Below are 17,293 nucleotides of genomic sequence, written 5' to 3' on the forward strand. Positions count from 1 at the left end.
AAACAAGCAGAAAAGTACAGAATGTAGGACACTCTACAAGACAATCTTCCCAGATATTTCAAAAGAAGTCAGCATCATGAAAACATCCTCTTCAAAAAGAAAAGCACAAAGTGGGCTATTCTACATTAAAAGAGCCTGCAATGCATGAATCTTGATTGAATCTTGGATTGGGGGTGTGGGTAGGGGGTAGGCAGGGATATTTATAAAAGGTATTTTGGAAACAAGTGAGAATATTTGGCCTATATATTAGAAGGCATTATGAAATTATTGTTAATCTTCTTAAATGCGTTATATTGCGGTTATTAACAGATAACCGAGGTAGAAAGATTTCCTTATTCTTAGGAGATAAATGTTGAATTGAGGAGTGAAGTGTCATAATGTCTGCAATTTATTTTCAAATAGTTCAAAAAATGTATATATAAAGATATAATAAAATATATGTGGCAAATGTTAGTAACTGGTGAATAAAGATGAAGAATATGTGAATGTTTACTGTTCTTTCAACTTTTTTGCAGCTTAGAAATTTTTCAGAATAAAATGTTGAGGGGACAAAGGGGAAAAAGGAGCAAAGATCCATGAGCTAGACAGAGTAGTTGTGCCAACTGCTTGCTGTGTGGTAGTAGGGAAATTGCCTCTATGCCTGTTTCCTCACCGGTAAAGTCACGAATAATCATTATATGTATATCTCAGTGTTGCTTTGAAGAGCAAAGAAATTATGTAAAGCACTTAGAATAATGCCCAGCACACAATAACATATTGCTATTATTATTTTTAATACTAAAACTCTGATGCATTGTATCTCTTCTCAAATTAACCACCTATTATTGTGTCATAATCCAGAAAGATCCAACAAAGACAAAAAGAGGGAAGAGATAATAAGCTTTAAGAAAAGGAATAAGAACCAAAATATACATCAGTAGAGGAGGAATAAAACAGATTAAGGTATAGAAACACAATGCAGCTTAAAAAAACAAAGAATGTAGTAGGATATATAAGCCAGAGGAGAGCTTTACACCTGAAGTTAAACAGAGGTGCTTGGTTTGGGTGGTTTTTAGTTATTTACCCTTTGAGAAAGGGGGGAGATAAAAGAAGGGAAGACTATCTGCTTTGAAATAGATAAACCATACCAAAGAAGGCAAGCCAGCAAGGAATGAACCAATGATATTAAAAGTTTACCCAGTGGGATTAAAATTACAAAGGAGTCAGAAGAAAGGATTCTATTTAATTCTCTGCTTTTGGAAAACGATTAAACACACTTCTATAAAATTAATATTTCAAATAGGCAATACCTTTCTAAAAACATTTTTCTCCAAAGTACCACACTAAAGGTATTAAACGGTCATACCTAAACATTAACTATTTTGTAAATCTGCTACCTATAAAAAGAAAAAATTATTCTTACTGTTGACGTAACTGTCGGCAGCTCTCAATATGAGTAGATGTATTTTGATGCTGAATCCAATCCTATTGTAAAAGGAAAAAAGTGCTGAAATTAGAATATTCCTCACGTTGACTAGTGAAATTAACTAGACTTTTTAAAGTGACACAGCATACACTGTTTTTTCAAAAAAATTAAACAAATCTAGTTATAAATAGCACTTGTCTGCTCAATAGAATTTTTACAAACCAAAATAAAAGGCCTCCAAAAAAGGCAATTAATACCATACCTCAGTGATGCCATTTTAAAACATTTCAGCATAGAAAACATTTTAAAAATCATACAGACAGATACTCATTTTGAAATCAAATATATATGTAAACTTGGAAGAAAATAAAAGCACAGATCAGAAAGAACTCATTTCAAATATAAAAACAACACTCTAGAGAACACCAAACTCTATAAATAAAATCATATCTGAAATGGAATCTTCCAAATATAGAGTCTGAATGACTTATACCTCTAAAATTCAAGCTAACAACATTAACAACAAAAAATCCTACCTCTTAAGCCAGTACCATTCCAAACAAGGTACTCACTATACTGGCAAAGGATAAAATTAGTAAAAATATGAAAAACTGTTGCTGATCAAATCTAATTTATTTTCAGGATTTAAGGGTAAGTAACACCATTTCAAAGACACAATATCCCTTACATATAGAGCTTTACAATGAACAAAATGCTTGCTTATACATTACTTCATTTACAAATCTGTCCTAAAATTACATTCTGTACTCATAAATGGCTCCTGGAAGATACATCTGATTTAAAAAACAAAACCCGGCAATACAGGTTTCAAAGATGCAGTCCCCCAAGTAAAATAATTAGTTAAAAGCAACACGTATATTACCCAATGTTTTATTGTTTCTCCAGCATTTGGATAGGCAGAAAACTTAATAAACAGTTCCATATTTTAAACCTTTCCTTGAGGAAAACATTATTCATTTCCATTTCAAAAACATTTTAGACTGCCATTGCTAAAGACGAATCAGAAATTTCCACAGTTAAAACCATAGTTGACACTAATTTTGGAATCTGCCTTGTCAAGAACTATCTGGAAATAAGTGCATACTACTTGCAATACTCAGCAACAAGTTATGACAAACCCTAACCTATTTCATTAAGCCATGGAACCGACCGTGGATTGCAAAAAAGAAATGTTTGCATATCCTGCTCAGTGAGAGAAATGGAAAGCTAGCAGAGACTGGCAGTTAAAGAGTCTCTAGTACTAATAAACCCATGTCTTTGAGACTAACTGGACATTGTTCACATCAAAGAGACACATCGGCAGGTGGTGGGTTGGGTATGATTTATTTGGACTGTAAGGTATTTTATTTGAATAAGTTGCCAACATTTAAAAATCCAGAAATGTTACCCCAAATCCAGATTTCCAGCTTTTCTTCAAAAAATAAGAAGATATGGTAATACTGAATATGTATTCTATATAGCAACTATCAGGTAATGCTGACGCCTTCCCTACTTTAGGCATATTCTCTTCAGTTCTACAGACACACACACACACACTCACTCTCTCTCCTGTCTTTTAACAAGCCCACGTCACTCAGTGAGATTACTTGCTTTAAGCTCAGTAAATACATCTATGTCGATTTCTAGGCTCTCTAGTAGTGGTAGCCACATTAGATAAGGGTCCAAAAGCAGTACTATCTCTCCAAAGAAAAAGTGATAATTACTTACTAAGCAGAAGATGTTGCAAGGAGTGTGGATTTAAGTGGGCCCATGGTCAAACTGTGAAAATACCTACCCATATCAGAGCTCACTCTGTATCCTCCAACTACCTCAAAAATCTTTTACGTCAGTCAGTACTTTCTTGAACTGAATTATTTCAGTCAGAAAGACATAGCTTCCAAACCAAGGACAGCTCCCCTTCTAACTTTGAAGACCAATTTAGAAAATAAATACATTTCACATTCTATTGTTGCCTTTCTTCAGGCTATAATTTTAAAGACTGGGAGGTGGGGAACACGCTGTCAGATGTTACTTAGCAAGAAAATGTTTGCAATTCGTAATTTACACGTGTTGGCTACATATTAAAAATGTCATATATACGCACACTTACAAGGCAGCAAGATAAATCACAGAAACAAGAGAGGTAGGTTGTACCATCTAAGTCCATGTTCATGAATCCCTATCATTTGGTCATCCAGTAGTGAAGAATTCATCAGTTAGGTCCATTGTGCTGTTTGTTAAAAGGTGTGTGTGTTTTAAATGGCAGTCAATCTCTGCGAAATCTAAAGATCTCTAAATGACTTCTTTTCCTAATTCTTACTTTTATATTATATTAACTTTCACCATCTTACACCTGAATAAATAGGGAAGCCTCCCTCATATTAGGTCCCCTACCCTATCTCTTCTGATTCACCCTGCACATGCCAGCCAGATGTATCTCCCTAAAATAGATTTTCTTCATAAATACATGTCACTTCACATATCAAGAACCTGAATTAGCTTCCCAAGGCCTCTCGCCTCAAGTCTAAACTCCCCAGGCTAGATTTTCAAAGCCCTTCGTCCTTATTGTTGCTGTTCCCATCTGAAACGTCATCTCTCCTCCCCAGGAATATCTAAAGTCGACTCCTCATTCAAGACCCATCTTCAACCTACTCTACGAAGTCTTCCCTCCCAGATCATTCTAGTCCAGACAGACTTAGTGAAGTCAGTCAGTGTCACTCAATTAGTCTTACCTAACTAGGCTACAGAAGTCTTTTCATGTCAGAAAGTACATTTATACTTATTTTTAATTACATACTGCTACATACACAACAGGTGTTGGTAAATTGATAATGCTGGCCTAAACTGATATAAGCCTGAAATTAAGAAATATTAAATATTTCTCCCCCAGAGCAGACCCAAGCAAGTTAAATATAATCACCAAACCATCTGTTGCCCTCTAATTTTTTTTAATCCCTTAGGTGTGTAATTTTTCTCCTCAGTGAGACTGTATAAACTTAAGAATAATGTTTACATTTTATATAGTTCTTCATTTCTGCCATAGCACCTAATACAGTCACATACAAAACTGGTAATCAGTAAATACCTACTGAATAAATGTATACCTTTTCTATTCTACAGAATAAAAATTAAAACTTAAGTTCTTTATTTTAAGGTATTTTTCCTGGACTTATCATGACTAATTGAAAGTTCAAAATAAATGGAACACACAGAGCCTAACAATCAACTCAGTACCTAGGCCAGGGATACTTACAGATTAAGTGCTATAAATTCTGAGATTTTTCAAGACTTTCCTATCCCCTTTGATATGGTAAGGCAATTATTATTTTATTAGAACTTAGCAAGTCTGGCTAAAATGAGGTAGACTGCTGCTTTTCTTTGCTGGAGTTAACCTTAAGAAAAAGCATCAGGTCTAGGTATCAGACTCTTGTTGGCTGAAACCTGGTGAGTAGATAATAGAACAACAATACAAGGGCAGCACTGGAAGGAGAAAAAACAAGAAAATTAACATCTATAGATTTTTAAGCCTATTCAAAGTATACAACCAATGCTAAGGCCTTGAATCAAAGTTTATTCCCATGGGAAGTCCATTCCTTCCTGACCATTTATAATATAAATCTACAAATCACACTAGGAAATAGAAGAAACAGTGGTTTACAAACATATAAGTAAATAAAACATACTCGGAAAGTCCTACTCAAATCCACCAATGATTACTATCAAACAGTATATTCTACATTACTCTCTGGCACCTCTGTAAAATATTTCCTTCTAACCATAATAACCGTGAAGGTACCCAGCACTTCTTTACTTTTAAGAGATTTCTTTCTCTAAATTTTTTATCATTTGACACTTCATTCTGAGCTCACGGCCGGTCCCAAAATAATTTTGCTATGGATTAAGTTATTTTAAGAAGCTCCTTCTAATGAAACACTAGAAATTCTAGTCCAGATAGAGTTAGAAAATATTTAAATTGACATTAACTGTCTTTTAGCCCAAGATAAGATGTTCAAGGCTACAATATACTGTCTCTTATTAAAAGTATGCAGTACAAACGTTTTATTCCAACTTTTTATATTTTCATACTAACAGATTCTCTTACTTAGTAAAGGTGACTCATGTGACACTGTTTTATAAGTACATAGTTCATGTTATATAAATTTTATGTTGCATAAATTTTCTGGCATAATAAATCAAAAGTTTAAACTAAATGGACAAACCATGTGGTGTGCCTAGTTACAGGAATACAGAAAACCTAACACTCAATTCAGTACTTAGGTCAGGGCTGCTGAGATTACAACTAAGCATTGATGTTGCAATCGAAATTAATTTCTGCCATTTCCTGAATGCCTGGTTAACACCAGCATACATGTGAGAATTTAGAGGAAACTTGGGCGCTGAGTACCATTATACAGTGATCTTTAAAAACACTCACCTTCAAATGACTACATTCTACGTTACACAGAGAACACAAATGTGGAAATATTCTTGGAGATGCTGCATAATAATCATTCATCATAGAAGGAGTTGGAAGTCTCTTCATCTTCTGGGCATCAGCATGTGAGAACTTTGGTAGCCAAGATGCTTTCACAATCCCAAAAGGAGACTGAATAGGCATGTCAGCCTCTGACTGGTAATTCTTTTTATTTCCTCCTGATCTGTGTACATTAGATGAATTAATCACAGGCTCACGTGGGATCCGCTCTTGCTGGTTTACAGCTGAAATTAATTCTGATGAAAAAGGTTGCTGGTTCATAGAAGGAGGAATGAGAGACTGACTCATTGTCTGGTTAACTGTTTGGCTAATGGATTGGCTGGCAGATTTTACAGGTTCAAGGACAGACTGTCCTCCTGAAATGTGTAAGCCTGACATCTTGGTTCCACTCTCAACTGGGAAAAAGGACTGATTATTGGAGGACTCATTGGGGAAGTCCATCTGTCGAAACACATCTTCAATAGGAAACATAGAATTACATATCACATTTGGAGTGGGAACAGATGCAGAAATGTTCTGCTGTGACCGAAATTCATTCTTGACTTCATCAGTTGGAATTTCAGGATCATAAATACGTACTTCAAGGGGATCTTCTGTGTAGCCATATTTGCTTGCATGCCCATAATCAATCACATTACTCGAAACTGCCTCACTATCAAGCGTTTCTTTATTTCTGCTCTGAGAAGGTAAATTAGGTAATCGACGCCCCATTTTTCGCATTCTTATATCCCTCAAAATTAATGGCATATTTTCAGGAGTTAGCTGTTCATCAGGATAGCGACTGAGTTCTTCTAAGTCTTCATTAGATAATCCAAAACTTGCTAAGATACTTGAGGCACTCTCTTTTGTATAGCGGCTCTGCACTTTAGGACTCTGGTCTGTAACCTGTGTTACAGAACTCTGTTTCACTCCCACTGATGCAGATATATGAGGCTCATCATCCCACCGGCTACCATGAGGCTTCCCCTTCTTTTGTTGTGCTTCATGAAAATCCAGTTTTTCTTTGGTCAATCTTGGATCAGTTCGGTGTTGAGTTACCTGAACATTCATTCTCTGTGGTCCCATGTTCTGATAAGATTCATGGCCAGCAAATCTGTGTGGAATTCCACGGGCTCTCCCTGCTGGGTAAAATCTTGGAAGACCCATAGATCCAGGCCTCATAAATGGTCCTGGAGGCCTCATCCCAGAAGGGTTAGGTGCTCGTGGTCTCTGAAGTGGAAAGTTTCCTCGTGGATTAAACCTGGGTCTCGACATGGCTATTTTCAAGAAAGCCTGATTTAATAAAGTATAAGGTGTTGTTGAACTATGTGAGGCAACGGCATTCAGCTGCTGAAGCGCCAACTGAGTCTTAATCTGAGCAAAGTGCAAAGGAGATGGGCCCAACAGAAGTGGGTTTGCAATGCCCAGGTTCAAGGAATTCACAAGTGGTGCGAAATTTTCCAAGAATAACACAAAGCTGAAAGTTAAAACACAAATATTAGATCATTTTAACTCAAACTACTTCATGAAGTGGGTTCTACAGCCAGTGTAAAACATTTTGAAAAAAGCCATGAAACCATTCTGCATTTCATATACTTTTAGAGTAAATGTTTACGAGGATTTTAAACTTTCCCAAAAACTTTCTCTTCTTTCTCGAATCCAGAACACAAACCCCAAACCCAAGCCAGAGTTCAGGTATACTGTGTCGCACTGGGTGCTGTCCTAGGTGCTGAGCAGTAATTAAACTCCTTTTATATAATCTTGAAAAACAGTGGGGATTCATGTTTTAATACTGGAAAAAAGATAGAAGGCATCAAAATACTTAGAAATGTTATGTATGTTATCAGATGTACACAGAATGAAAACAAGAACTGTAAGACTAAAATTTTACAAGACATTTCTCCAAGACATTTTCCTTGGAATCACATCTAATAAATTCCATATGACAATCAGACTATGCTTAGGTTTCCGTTGTTACAAAGTTATTTAAGATGAAAATTTGTCACCAATAACTTGACTACAGAGCCTGACAAAAGAGTGTGCAGTAGCATGGAATTGACCATAACACACAATGTAATAATATATAACAAAATCAGTCATCTTTCTCCTGGATTCCCTCTACAGAGAGAGTACAGACAAACATACATGGATAATAACAATGATTAACTTTTATAGAGTATTGTCCATGTGCCAGTGACTATTCTAAGTGATTTACATGGATTGATTCATTTAATTCTCACAACAATCCCCTGAGCTTTGTGCAGTTTTACAAAGGAGGAAACTAAGGCAAAGAGAAGTTAAATAACTTACACAGATAATAAGTGGCTGGGCCAAGGTTTGCACCTAAGGTAATTTGGCCCCACAATCCATGCTCTTAACCACTAATAGATGTGAGAAAGATTATCTTGCAGTTTTCAGGCATTGTACTAGTTAAAATTGGCTGCTGCCCAGCCCATCAGTGCAATATAACTCATTCCAAACCACTTCTCAGAGAAATATTACTTTAGTTGTCATTCAGGACCAAGGTCAGCAGCTGCAAAACTCATCTTCCTTCATCCAGTTTAAAAAAAAAGAAACAAAACACAGACTACCCCTATGCTTTCTATCAGGTCTCTACTTTTATACCTGATAGAAATGCAGGGTGGGAAACATGAGGCCCTGAGGCATCTATGCATACTATGAAAACCCACACTATGCATTCTATTGGATGATCATTACTTTCTTTCTGGTTCAAGCTACAATTTCACCCATAACTCTACTATATATTTTTTTCTTTATTTATACGTAATGTTAGTGAAATGCTAATTTGGCTGAGAAGTGGGCTTTATCTGCTTAACACTCTCCCTTCCAACTATCTTACATGCTGCCACCACATTTAATCTCTGCAAAGGACATTTTTACCACATCACTCCTCTGTTCAAAAATCCAAGAGTATCTCATTCCCTTTACTTCTTAGCTTTGTTTAAGATCCAACCATCTAGCTAATCTCTACCTTTCTAATTTAACCAAGCACTTATTCCAGCTAGGTTTTGCTCCTGTTCTTCTCTTCCCACCTCCCTTCATCTCTTCCAATCAAAACAAATAAATGAAACCACCTTGCCCTGGACCTGACTTATTTGATTTTACTCATCCTTCAAGGTCAGCCTCCATTAAGCCTTCTTGACTACCAAGGCCCAGAGTGAGTCTTCCAACAAACTTTCTTAATTATTGCTTGTACCATCCGGGGACTCATATCTTTCACTGTCATATTTTTGTATTCATGTGTGGTCTTTTTCAACAATCTAGCATCAATTAAATGCATGTGTTCACTGCTGTCTTATCCCAAGCATATAACTCTACTTCTACTCAAAATACCCTCAAATATTTGCTAAGCTATTTGAATGATCACATCCAAAGTCCTCATTATTAACATACACGGATTATTAATTTTCAAATTAGAATGAGACATAAAAATACAACAAAAATTACATAGGCTTCTGATTCACCAGATACAAGCAGCACACACAAGTTCACTGAACAATGATAATCAAATTCTCTGTAAATAACGCTCATTTATAACAAACTCTAGGTCTTTTTAAATGATCATAAGTCATATGAAACTGTGTCTACCTCTACAAAATAAAAATATTTCCAAGAACAATTCTGTCTTTACCCAGTCCTTAAAAATAACCATTGCTGATGTAAGCAGTCTGTCATCTAGTTACTCAAACTTTCTGCATCATTTTTCTTAATTGGTGCAGACTTCTCCCACAACTTCAGGAACACAAACCCTTCCAAATATTCTTTCTCTCTCATAATAAAACCAAAAAAGAACAGATTTCAATCAGTCATCTAATTACCACATGGAATTGGGAACAATTATCAATTGGAGGCATCTACATTTTAAGTTCTTTAAAGGCAAAAATCTATCAGTGTATTTCCTTATGTGTCTAGAACTGCCTTATACGGATATAAGTATACGTTTAGAGAATGCAAGACAGCAGCCCTTCACAAACTGCATTCTGCAGAAACTAGTGTCCTGGAAGATTGTAGGTCTTCTACAAAACAGTTTCCTGGTCAAGAAAGCTTGAAATGGATGCACTTGTTACCCTTTTTAGAGGGGCACAATGCCTACTGCATAACAAAGGCTCTGAGATGTCCTACTGTTTATCGAAAAACTTTTTTTCATTTCGTACTTCACAAACTTGAGTTTTTCTTCATGCATATGAAGAAAACGGGGTGATATCTGAAATATTTAGTAATTGGTAAAGCACAAGCCATTAACAATTAGAACAGTACCATGTGCTTTATTGTGTGCAAGTAGGGTCCTGAGCCCCTCCTTCCTCCACCCCCTTACATTTTTAGCTGCTACAGCACAAGATGGTGGTGGGGCAGTGCTCAGGGAGGGACTAGAAGAATGGGGAAAGTGGAGGTGCACTCTTAGGGCAGCAGCTAATTACTAATCAAGGCAGAATTAGTTCCACATTTTAACAACTGGCAGATCTGTATCAGTGTGCAGTCACTGAATATCAGTCCTGAAAAGACACCAGTTTTTCAGAGAAAGTCTAAAATATACATGCAGACAAGAATGAAAAGGCCTTTTCTTAATGAAGGAATTTCAACTATCCATAAGCAGAGGCCTGTTTGCATTTTTTTTTAGGAGCCTTAAAAAAAAATCAGGGGCCGGTCCCATAGCTGAGTGGTTGGGTTCACGCACTCTGCTTTGGCGGCCCAGCGTTTGGCTGGTTCGGATCCTGGGTGCAGACATGGCACTGCTCATCAAGCCATGCTGAGATGGCGTCCCACATAGCACAACCAGAAAGATCCACAAGAATATACAACTATGTACTGGGTGGCTTTCAGGAGAAGAAAAAAAAAAGACTGGCAACAGATGTTAGCTCAGGTGCCAATCTTAAAAAAAGAAATCACCCTAGATCTCCTATATGGTTAGTCCCATTGTGAAATCTAATACAACGAGGACAGAGTAATAAGTTAAACAGTCCTGGCTCTCCCAAAGAGATCTCTCCCTTCTCTCTCAATAAGATAAGCCAGAGGCCTGTTCAGCCATGGTTATTTATTAAGTATTCTAATGCCAGGACCTGCTAGCTAGACGCAAGAAAGTTTCTCTCTTGGCACGCCTATCCTGGAAAATCCATCATTATAAGCAAATGTCACTCTTTCAATAGGTCTCTTTTACCAACCTCCTTTCTGAGAACAAGCGTCTTTAATCCTCCTGAACTTTAAGCCAACAATTTCTCCTAACTTTTATCCCAAGAGTCCTTCTGAATTTCAGACTTTAAAGTCCAGTATATTTTATTTCATTTAGTTTGTATTTAGTAATATTTTCAGACAGTAATCCACTAATACAAAATCCTCAAACACCTTCTTATGCTACCATGTCATTTCTAGTCCTGGTAGAGAAGTTTCTGACAACGTAGTTCATCAAAGTATTATCATTAAAAGAATTATGATAAATAACTTTACTATATATGTGTTCAACTATCTCCAGTTCTATTCTCACTACAATGATGTGAATTTTAAATCAGAAGCATGAAACACAATATTTGGCATTGGTAAGAACTGACAAATACACTTTTTAAAATAAAAAGTCTGCCTACAATACACATGCCAAATAATTATCTTCAGTGGTTAAAAAGTTTAAGTAATCCTATATTTTCTTTGTGAATGAAATTTAAGAAGTCTATTCATATTTTATTTGCACAATTTTCGTTTTTTATTTTATTTGCTTATTTTTTGAGGGAGATTACCCCTGAGCTAACAGCTCCACCAATCCTCCTCTTTTCTGATGAGGAAGACTGGCCCTGAGCTAACATCTGTGTCCATCTTCCTCTACTTTATATGTGAGACACCTGCCACAGCATGGCTTGATAAGCAGTGCATAGGTCCGAACCCGGGATCCGAACCCGTGAACCCTGGGCTGTCAAAGCAGAACGTGCGAATGTTTTAACCACTGCGCCACCAGGCTGGCCCTCATTTTTTATTTTAAAAGTGTAAGCACATTTTTAATCATTTAGGAAAGTTACTATTTAATCCCCTCTCTTAGAACTGTCATTCACATTCAGTCCAAATAAAATGTTTTGACTAAAACGATGCTTGTATTTATACTTCAAGCTTTCTAACTTAAGGGCAGGCAAGCCCCACCATCAGCATCCTTTTCTCTCTGTCCCTTAACTTTTCTCCACTTTCTCTTGTTTAAACTTCAGCCCTACCCATTATGCCCCAGGGTAAAAACACTTAATGCAAATGCTAATACCTAATAGAAGCTAGGAATTTATAGCCTTCTCAACCAATTCATGGGAATAAAATTCCAAAATCAAATACTAGGTCATTCAGGGTATCCTAAAAAAATGCTAGGTACTCATAAAAAACTTAGAGAAACAGCCTTCTTAGCAATAAATACATCAGAGAGTAACTTCAAATCCAGATGTTATTCATCCATTTACAAATAACTGAATTGCTGCTCTAGGTGGGGAAGTAAGAAAGTTATTAAGCCAGAACAGATCCCTCCCTTCACAGAGGTAACATTCCAGTTTTTAAGATGGAGGTAGTATCGCATAAGAACTAGAGAAACCAAAATGATAAAATATAGTTGGAAATCTCTTGGAAGTTTCCCTTTTCAGGGCTCTGCAATTAAGAGGGTTTGCAGAGACAGGAAACTGGTTGAATAAGCTATGGTATATCCATATTTTGCAGCTGTAAAAAGGAATGATATTATACATCCCTTGTAGAATATACTGGAAGGATAAGAACTAGTGGATTAAAAAAACCTTTAAGTTACCTTCATTTTTTAAGTTAGCATATGGACAAAAAATAAAATGCTGATTAAAGATGAAATGCCCATACAATAGTATTACATATGTAAATATATAAACAGTATTACCATCACCTAAGTCTAAAGTCAAGCTGGTTTCAAACCCCAAAATAGGAAATGTAAGAGTCCCAATCTAACAGAGTCTTAGGTACTCCAAATCTGCTATTAGAAATAATGAAGCCCCAGGGGTTTCACCAACAATGGCATTCACTGGTTTGACAATAATTTTTAAATACTGTTAATATCACAGAATTTATACAATCAAGGTTAACAAATGATAACCAGATACAGGTTTCCACCGCTATCCAAAAGCTCACTTTACTTCTACAAAAGACCTTCATTAAAATTAGTATGTTTTCACCAACCAAAAGAAATTCGAAGAGGATTTTTGCTTTTATGAAAAAATGCGAGAGAAGAGAAAACAGCATTCAGCATTCGTTTTGCAGCAAGACCTTCAGAGGCAGTGTGCACCCCAAGCAGCAGAAATGGCCTATACTCAGCATCTCAGCATCAAGGCGCCATAGCTTTGAACTGGGTCCGTGAGCGTTTGGCTTTATCTCAACTTATGCCAGGAGGTTATTTTTGGGGTCTGGGAATGCTCAAAAACTTTTCCCATATAAATTGATGGTAACTGCTTCTTGGCTTTATGCCATTTCGGCTTACAAAATGTTTCATAGCAATGCTCTACTTTTGGACAGTGGGGGAAATTTATACTCAGAAAAAACGCCTGATACAGTAAATACAATCTTTATTATACACAAACATTAAAGAAAATGCCATTTTCTGGACAACTGAGTTCCCTAATAGCTGAAAAGCTAATCCTTTACAATGCAACTAAATGTTTTTAAAACAAATACTCCCTATTATGTGACTCGGCAAAAAATTTTGAGTTTTTCATTTTTCTTATCCTCCCAGCCATGGAATATATGACATCCACAGCCTTAGGAAGAAAGCTTAAAAAAAAAAAAAAAAAGATCCTAAATGAATTTTTTTCAGACAGAACATTACCAAAAGGTTTTTAGTGGCTAGGATTGGGAACTAAACAGAAAAGATAAGAAAGCTCTTTCTGGGTTGGAGAGGACCTACCGAATTTGGAGACAAAAAGTAAATTGTTAATGTTGAAACCAAGAGATGAAACAATACTCCAGACAAGCGTTGTTTTGTTTTGTTTGGGGGGCGGGGAGGCAGGGAATAGTAAATTCAAACTGAGAGAATCTATCATTCAATTTTTTTAAAAGGCCTATGACTCAAAAAGGTTAACAAACCCTATTTAGGGGTTTCAGAACCTAGGCCTCCAAGGCCTGAATTTAGGTGGCTGTGAAAACTCCCTATGCACTTTTCGCCCCCATCCAATTTTCAGCTACTAGCTCTCCTACACTGCCACATGCCTAACACTTTTTGCTGCTATCACCACTTCTGTACATCTCATCTTTTTTAGTTGTTTTGGTTTTATGGCAGAGAGGAGCACTTAAAAGGCAATGTCAGTAGGTTAGAAAACACTGGAAAACTTCTTAGAAAAGGGCGTCCAAATCCTGCATGACATTGGGAGACAGGGTGAGAAGGTATTCAGTTGCTGTGGTCAATAAATTCTGAGAGATTGTTTCTTTATCACCAGAGATCTCTTTTTTCCCCCTTCTTTTTGATTTTAGTGGAAAGGATTAAGTTCAAAATCATTCATTCATTAAACATTTTTTGAGATTCTAACACGACAATCAATATGCTAGTCCCTGGAGTTGTAAAATCAAATAAAACATGATTCCTAAAGCCAAGTGCAAACAATCCAGCATGAAAAAGTAAAGCAACTGCAGTACAGTTTGTCAGTATTATGACAATGCTAACATATCAGAAAAAGATTTATTTCTGGAAGAGGTAATGTCTGAGTTGAATTCTGTAGGATGAGTATCTTCTAGAGTTTTGAGGGAACTGGGAGAAGTGAGATTTCAGATAACAAGGCCTTACTGAACGTGTTTTTATCAAATTTTAGAGAATTTAGAATACCCTGGATTAAAGTTTCTGAATAAAATACTATAATAAGACAGCTGTGCTGGAATTATTTTTTTTTGGTGAGGAAGACTGGCCCTGAGCTAACATCTGTGCCAATCTTCCTCTATTTTTTGTATGGGGGATGCTGCCTCAACATGGCTTGATGAGCAAAGTGCAGGTCTGAGCCTGGGATCTGGACCCACAAACCCTACACCACTGAAACAGAGCACATGAACTCAACCACTACACCACTGGCTGTCCTTTGTGCTGGAATGATTTTAAAAATCATAAATAAACAAACCTAGTGACTGCTTATTTCTGACAAAGTTATAAAATTCTGGATCAAGACAAAACATAGCTTCAGTTAAAACATTTGAATCTTTGGTAACCTCAGGACTATTTGATAAAATCACCTGTGAGGACAGAAAAAAATATTTGCTAGGAACCTTATGCCAACTATTAGCTACTGTTTTTATTGACTTTTGAACTTTTTCCAAAAATTACTCATTTTCAATCCTCTGCTCTCTACAGCAATTCCTTCAGTCAACAAGGTTCAAAAATATTTTATTCACCATTTCTAACTAATCATAAAAGTCTATACAGTCCTGTCAATATCTCTAATATGTACTTTTCTTTTTCTCTCACCACCATCACCACCCTATTACTAGGCCTCATCACTCCACAGCATAGCTGGCCTCCATCCCAATTCACTCTACCACTAACTGATAAATATCCTTCAAACACTTTTTAGTATCACTCCTCTACATAAAAATCTTCACCACTTTACTGCTGCCTCTAACACACTGTCCAAATTCGTGAACCTAGCATTTAATATATAACCTGATCCTAATCTACCTTTCACATCTTACTAGCTAATAATACTTAACGAAAACCTTCCGTTACAGCAAAATTGGTCTATCTGCTATCTCCTTACCGCTTTCAATGCATTCTTGCTTCCATACTTTCTTCTCATTCCACTACCTAAAATACTCCTCTCTCTCTCAGTCAAACCCATTCCTCAAGATTTTTTCCAAGTCCCACCCGACAAGAATCTCTTTGATCATCTCCTATGGCACACATTAAGTTATTAATCTAACACAACTCAATAAATGCAGTAAATAATATACGCAATGTTTCAAACTTATTTCTAAGCTAGTAGTGTTATCTCTATACACCAGATAAGCAGGGTTTGGAAGCTACCAGATCCACCATTTACAACTGAGATCTTAGACAAGCTACTAAATCTTCTGAGCACCAGTTTCCTCATCTATAAAATGGGAAAACTATCTTCCTCCCTGGATAACTGTTAAGAACAGAGTTAGATAAACTATAAATATGTATGTCTGACAAAGGGGCAGCCCAATAAAGGTTAGTTCTACTCTCCCTCTCCTCACTTCTTCATCGAGTAAGGGGTTTTCAGGCAGACAATCACACTCCTGATCACCAATATTTTTTAAATCTCTGCTTCTGCAGAAGGTAGTTAAATTTAGGGAGGAAAAAAAGGGTAAGAGACGAGCAAAAATAGAAATTACAAAAATAATTCCGATTCCAATTCACACACAACCTCTTTCTATCTTAACAGATTCACAAGAATACAGTTAAATCTCTAGAAAACAAAAACCTATCCTGGAGGAACTACAATGTAATAGGTGCTCTAGAACCCCAGAGGTAAAAGAAACCCACATCAGATGTTCTTCATAAAATAGTGTCTTGAGGGCCAGACTCAGTGGCCTAGTGGTTAAGTTTGGCATGCTCTGCTTCAATGGCCCAGGTTCAGTTACCCGGCGTGGACCTATACCACTTGTCTGTTAGTGGCCATGCTATGGCAGCAGTTCACATACAAAAAGAGGAAGATTGGCAGCAGATGTTAGCTCAGGGAGAATCTTCCTCAGCAAAAAAATCAAAAAATAAAATAATGTTTTGAAGTAATAATTCCTAATAATGTAAAAGTCTTAAAAAAAAAAAAAGAAAACTCAAAATGCAGAGTCCAGAAAAAAGTAAGCTCTCCAACTGCATAACAGTATGCTTTAGTAAAGTTACAGTTTTTCTTTGGCTAACAAAATGAAAACCTACAGTTATGCACACAAATTCACTGATGCGCTGGCATAAAGAGTCAAATGTTACAGACTGAAGTACTTACTAAGTGAAATGATGAATTTGGGATTTTCTTTAAAGTAATCTAGAAAAAAAGGATGCATGTCTGGGTGGGCAGGGATGAGTGGTGGGTGAGGGAAGTTCGACGAAGCAGGACTGGCAAGAATATTTGTTATGGAAGCTGAGTGACGGGTCCATTAGGATTTATTACCTTTTGTCTCTACTTCTTTTAACATGTCTGAACATTTCCAAAACAAAAAGTTGAAGTGCTAAATATTAAGTATGGCATTTTTAACAGAAAATAAGATGGGGGAGGAAGAGTATTACAAAAAACCTTCTCAATAAATCTAACATTATCATACCAAGGTCTAACAAAAACCAAAATCAGGTAATTTGCTATGATTAACAGGCGATGTGTAAATAACAAATGCAGATTTCAGTGTAAAATCTCATTTTAGTTCATTATTCCCTACACTGTTCCTTCCCATCTGACTTAACTGACTTATCTGTTAATAAATAGTTTATA

At 36.4% G+C, this 17,293-nt stretch overlaps 1 protein-coding gene across 3 annotated transcripts in view; it reads right to left on the reverse strand.

Annotated features, from left to right (window-relative positions):
• The window catches only part of ZNF638 (zinc finger protein 638), a 138,808-nt gene that overhangs the window by 52,760 nt on the left and 68,755 nt on the right, over positions 1 to 17,293 (reverse strand). For all 3 annotated transcript variants that reach the window (XM_070236254.1, XM_070236255.1, XM_023618928.2), the window contains exons 2-3: positions 5,841 to 7,356; positions 1,403 to 1,464 (exon numbers count right to left, since the gene is read on the reverse strand). In XM_070236254.1, the coding sequence (XP_070092355.1) occupies positions 1,403 to 1,464; positions 5,841 to 7,356 (1,578 nt within the window). The remainder of the gene's footprint in view (positions 1 to 1,402; positions 1,465 to 5,840; positions 7,357 to 17,293) is intronic.

Source organism: Equus caballus, chromosome 15, assembly GCF_041296265.1.
Source record: "Equus caballus isolate H_3958 breed thoroughbred chromosome 15, TB-T2T, whole genome shotgun sequence".
Classification (NCBI taxonomy): domain Eukaryota; kingdom Metazoa; phylum Chordata; class Mammalia; order Perissodactyla; family Equidae; genus Equus; species Equus caballus.